The 6000-nt window shown below is 47.0% G+C and overlaps 1 protein-coding gene across 1 annotated transcript in view; it reads left to right on the top strand.

Annotated features, from left to right (window-relative positions):
• ILDR1 (immunoglobulin like domain containing receptor 1) overlaps positions 1-6000 on the top strand; it is an 88705-nt gene that overhangs the window by 51779 nt on the left and 30926 nt on the right. The window contains exons 2-3 of the mRNA XM_077479736.1: positions 2580-2750; positions 5014-5163. Of these exons, the coding sequence (XP_077335862.1) occupies positions 2580-2750; positions 5014-5163 (321 nt within the window). The remainder of the gene's footprint in view (positions 1-2579; positions 2751-5013; positions 5164-6000) is intronic.

Genomic DNA, 6000 nt, shown 5'->3' with positions numbered 1-6000 from the left:
GGTGAGTGTGGAGACCATTGGATGAGATGTGGTGAGTGTGGAGACCATTGGATGAGATGTGGTGAGTGTGGAGACCATTGGATGAGATGTGGTGAGTGTGGAGACCATTGGATGAGATGTGGTGGGTGTGGAGGCCATTGGATGAGATGTGGTGAGTGTGGAGACCAATGGATGAGATGTGGTGGGTGTGGAGGCCATTGAATGAGATGTGGTGAGTGTGGAGACCAATGGATGAGATGTGGTGAGTGTGGAGGCCATTGGATGGAGATGTGGTGAGTGTGGAGACCATTGGATGGAGATGTGGTGAGTGTGGAGACCATTGGATGGAGATGTGGTGAGTGTGGAGACCATTGGATGGAGATGTGGTGAGTGTGGAGACCATTGGATGGAGATGTGGTGAGAGTGGAGACCATTGGATGGAGATGTGGTGAGTGTGGAGACCATTGGATGGAGATGTGGTGAGTGTGGAGACCATTGGATGGAGATGTGGTGAGTGTGGAGACCATTGGATGGAGATGTGGTGAGTGTGGAGACCATTGGATGAGATGTGGTGAGTGTGGAGACCATTGGATGGAGATGTGGTGAGTGTGGAGACCATTGGATGGAGATGTGGTGAGTGTGGAGACCATTGGATGAGATGTGGTGAGTGTGGAGACCATTGGATGAGATGTGGTGGGTGTGGAGGCCATTGGATGGATATGTGGTGAGTGTGGAGACCAATGGATGAGATGTGGTGAGTGTGGAGACCATTGGATGAGATGTGGTGAGTGTGGAGACCATTGGATGGAGATGTGGTGAGTGTGGAGACCATTGGATGGAGATGTGGTGAGTGTGGAGACCATTGGATGAGATGTGGTGAGTGTGGAGACCATTGGATGAGATGTGGTGAGTGTGGAGACCATTGGATGAGATGTGGTGAGTGTGGAGACCATTGGATGAGATGTGGTGGGTGTGGAGGCCATTGGATGAGATGTGGTGAGTGTGGAGACCAATGGATGAGATGTGGTGAGTGTGGAGACCATTGGATGAGATGTGGTGGGTGTGGAGGCCATTGGATGAGATGTGGTGAGTGTGGAGACCATTGGATGAGATGTGGTGAGTGTGAAGACCATTGGAGTACAGGGACCTCATTGTCCAGTGGTGAGATGATTGGAGCTTTGTGACATGGTGCATTATCCTGCTGGAAGGAGCCATCAGAAGATGGGGACACTGTAGTCATATAAAGGGATGGACATGGTCAGCAACAATACTTGGGTAGGCCGTGGTGTATAAACATTGCTCAATTGGTACTAAGGGGCCCAAAGTGTGCCAAGAAAATATCCCCCACACCATTACACCCCCACCAGTTTGAACCGGTGATACAAGGCAGGGTGGATCCATGCTTTCATGTTTACACCAAATTCTGATCCGACCATATAAATGTCACAGCTGAAATCAAGACTCATCAGACCAGGCAATGTTTTTCCAATCTTCTATTGTCCAATTTTGGTGATCCTGTGAGAATTGTAGCCTCGGTTTCCTGTTCTCAGCTGACAGCAGTGGCACCCGGTGTGGTCTTCTGCTGCTGTAGCCCATCTGCTTCAAGATTCGATATGTTGTGCATTCAGAGATGATATTCTCATACCTTGGGTGTAACGAGTGGTTATTTGAGTTCCTGTTGCCTTTCTATCATCTGAAACCAGTCTGCCCATTCTCCTCTGACATCAACAAGGCATTTTCCTCCACATAACTGCCGCTCACTGGATATTTTCTATTTTTTGAACCATTCTCTGTAAACACGAGAGATGGATGTGTGTGAAAATCTCAGTAGATCAGCAGTTTTTGAAATTCTCAGACCAGCCCGCCTGGCGCCGATAACCATGCCACGTTCAAAGTCATTTAAATCCCCTTTCTGATGCTCGGTTTGAACTTCTTCAGCAAGTCATCTTCACCACGTCTAGATGTCTAAATGCATTGGGTCGCTGCCGTGTGATTGGCTGAGTAGAAATTTGTATGACCAAGTGATTGAACAAGTGTACCTGGTCTCAGCGGGGCATTGATAGTTTCAAGAAACTATTAGATAAGCACCTGAATGACCACAACATACAATGTAACACTGACATATAATCACACACATAGGTTGGGCTTGATGGACTTGTGTCTTTTTTCAACCTCACCTACTATGATACCTAATAAATATCTGAGTGTTAGTAAGCTGCAATATACAGTATTACATTTTGGCTTTTGTGTTTAACATGACACTTTCCCCCTATTTTGGGCTTGTGTGTAGAATTTATAGAAGCGGATACATATTTACATTTGTTTTTGTTTTTTTTATATTCTTTATTTTCACATATTATATGAATTACACAACGATACATTCATATCAATAGAACCATTGACAATCCTTATTGACATCGCACATTAAGCAAATTGCACATGCTATACCCCGGCAATCCCCACACAACTCTTTTTTTACATCTGCCTCCTACTATGTGTAGTAAATCATGATAACTATTTATACTCCATAAGACAAAATGATATAGAATTCAGCTGCTGAGAGTAAATTCTGACGTCTCCTCTTCTGTTTTGTGTTTTAGGATGTCAGGCTCTGCAAGTCACCGTACAGGACACCCAGAGATACTCCTGGCTCTTCTCCACTGTGATCCTCAAGTGTGACTACAGCACTTCTGCTGCCATCCAGGATGTGTCCGTCTCCTGGATCTTCAAGTCCTTCTGCAAAGACCCCATCTTCGACTACTATTCTGCCTGTATGTACCCACCTACAAGACTTATAATGTACTCGTGTAAATCCACTGAAAACTCCCTGTAATACCCCTCTTAACATTTCCCCGCACCACCTCTCCCACAATACCTCTCCACCATTTCCCCGCACCACCTCTCCCACAATACCTCTCCACCATTTCCCCGCACCACCTCTCCCACCATACCTCTCCAACATTTCCCCGCACCACCTCTCTCACCATACCTCTCCACCATTTCCCCGCACCACCTCTCCCACAATACCTCTCCACCATTTCCCCGCACCACCTCTCCCACCATACCTCTCCAACATTTCCCTGCACCACCTCTCCCACCATACCTCTCCAACATTTCCCTGCACCACCTCTCTCACAATACCTCTCCACCATTTCCCCGCACCACCTCTCCCACAATACCTCTCCACCATTTCCCCGCACCACTTCTCCCACAATACCTCTCCAACATTTCCCTGCACCACCTCTCCCACAATACCTATTCAACATTTCCCTTCACAACCTCTCCCTCTTTTGCACCTCCTCTCCCGCAATGTGTCTCCGACATTTCCCCTCTTTTTTTTCTTTCTTCTTTATGATACTGTCATCTGGGAGCACAACACTGCCTCTAGCTTTTCCCACTGTATTAACATTTCTTCGCACCACCTTTCCCACTCCTGCAATACCTCTCCAACATTTCTCCGCACCACCTCTCTAGCAATACCTCCCCAACATTTCCCCGCACCACCTCTCCCTCTCCCTCTCCCTCAATACCTCTCCACCATTTCCCTACACCACCTCTCCCTCTCCCTCAATACCTCTCCACCATTTCCCTACACCACCTCTCCCGCAATACCTCTCCACCATTTCCTTGCACCACCTCTCCCACAATACCTCTCCACCATTTCCCTGCACCATCTCTCCCACAATACCTCTCCACCATTTCCCTGCACCACCTCTCCCACAATACCTATTCAACATTTCCCCGCACCACATCTCCCTCTCCCGCAATACCTCTGCAACATTTACCCCCCTCCATGCCACCTCTCCCACAATACCTCTCCAACATTTCCCCGCAACACCTTTCCCTCCCTCAATACCTCTCCAACATTTCCCTGCTCCACCTTTCCCTCTCCCGCAATACTTCTCCAACATTTCCCCGCACAACCTCTTCCTCTTTTGCACCTCCTCTCCCGCAATGTGTCTCCGACTTTTCCCCTCTTTTCTTTCCTCTTTATGATACTGTCGCCTGAGAGCACACCACTGCTTCTAGCTTTTCCAACTGTCACTAGCCACTGTATGAATTGGAGCAGTCAACCTTTCTGCTCTGAATACCTCTTGTAGATGTGTTTTCTTATTCACAACACTAAACCCCTGTCCACAAGGTTTAGGAGTGCGTCTATGGGAATGTTTGACCATTCTTCCAGAAGCACATTTGTGAGGTCAGGCACTGGTGTTGGATGAGAAGGCCTGGCTCGCAGTCTCTGCTCTAATTCATCCCAAAGACGTTCTATCAAGTTGAGGTCAGGACTCTGTGCAGGCCAGTCAAGCAAGGTCTATAAAGACGTGGGTGAGCGAGTTTGGGGTGGAGGAACTTGACTGTCCTGACCTCAACCCCATAGAACACCTTTTAGGATGAATTAGAGGGGAGACTGTGAGCCAGGCCTTCTTGTTCAACGTCAGTGCCTGACCTCCCTAATGCTCTTCTGGAAGAATGGTCAAACATTTCCCATAGACACACTCCTAAACCTTGTGGACGGCCTTCCCAGAAGAGTTGAAGCTGTTACAGCTGCAAAGGGTGGGCCAACTCAATATTGAACCCTACGGACTAAGACTGGGATGCCATTAAAATTTGTGTGTGTAAAGGCAGGCGTCCCAATACTTTTGGTAATATATTGTAGATGGTCTTCTTTCAACCAGACTAACAATGTAAACGTAACGCCTTATTTAAACTGGGTCACAACTTCTCGCCCGACTTACCTTTTTTAGATTTTAATTTCAGATCTTTATAAATAAAAAGCAAAGTTGGAACGGTAGTGGAGAATCATTCTACTCTACCCAGCTACTTTATTGGTAGACCTTAAGGGTTTGTTTGCGCTGACATTTTAATTAATAAAGTAGTGCCATCTGCACAAGACGGATGTCAGAATGAATCACTGAACAAGTAGAATCTTTTTAGACACAAAATAAAAAAAAAAACATTTCCCAGCTACAAAGATCATAAAGAGATCACCGATCTTGTCATTGTTGCCTATGATCCCCTTGCTCTGTTTTGCAGCGTACCAGGCAGGTGCCTCCCTGGGGCAAGACCCGAGCATTGACTGTAATGACAACCAGAGGGAAGTGCGCATCGTTATCCAGAAGCGTGGCCAAAATGAGCCTGTGCTGGGCATGGACTACCGCCAGCGCAAGATCACCATGCAGAATAGTAAGTGTTGAAAGTGAACGCATTACTATCCCATTCTCTGTACTCTTACGTCGCTCTGTTTCCCTGCCGAAACCCCTGGTGATTCTGGGTGTTTTGAAGTATGTGGCCACCCCTCTTTTCTCCCATGATGCACTGCTTTCACCAGCCCCCGGTCTCATAATGTAACCTCCTTCATATATGTCTCTTGCACACCCCTCCCAGACACTGCAGCTCACATTGGGAGGTTTCAGTGCTGCCAATCTGGAAAGCGGAGGGCAGGACTGGGTGTGGCTAGGGGCTGATTGACAAGCAAGTGGCTTATGAATTTACAGTGAAAATACGTTGTTGTGCAGCAAGCCCCACCTACAAGAGAGTGACAACTCTGCTCTGAAATCAGGAGCAGTGAAGCATTGTGGCCACCCCATGACGAGAAAGCTGCATTAGGTGGACTTTACTGGCAGGATGAGCAGGGCTTTTCAGGGGGACTAAAAGAAAACTGTAGGTGCCAATACATGTATAATTAAGTGCTGCCACACATGTTTTGTTTGAGAAGGGCTTAGTTCTGCTTTGATTTTTAAGTTTTGTTTTTGTTCACCCAATCATATTTGCACCCAAATCCACAGCTTCACTCAAGACTTGCTCCTCCTGTATATAAAAAATGGCCACTGTAGTCCGTCTCCACTCCAAAGTGACTGCATATAATGTCTCCACCTGGGAACAAACCTTCCTTCATGCATTTCACAACTCCTGGCTTGTGATGTCTACACTTTCTTGACACGTTTCACTACTTCAGGCTTTTGATGTTTCCACCTGAGAACCAACCTTCCTTGACATGTTTTGCTGCTTCTGGCTTGTGAT

This window comes from Lithobates pipiens, unplaced genomic scaffold (assembly GCF_037356315.1).
Source record: "Lithobates pipiens isolate NorthernLeopardFrog02 unplaced genomic scaffold, aLitPip1_a1.2 Scaffold_16, whole genome shotgun sequence".
NCBI classification, from domain to species: domain Eukaryota; kingdom Metazoa; phylum Chordata; class Amphibia; order Anura; family Ranidae; genus Lithobates; species Lithobates pipiens.
This window is presented reverse-complemented; position numbering and strand designations above follow the sequence as displayed.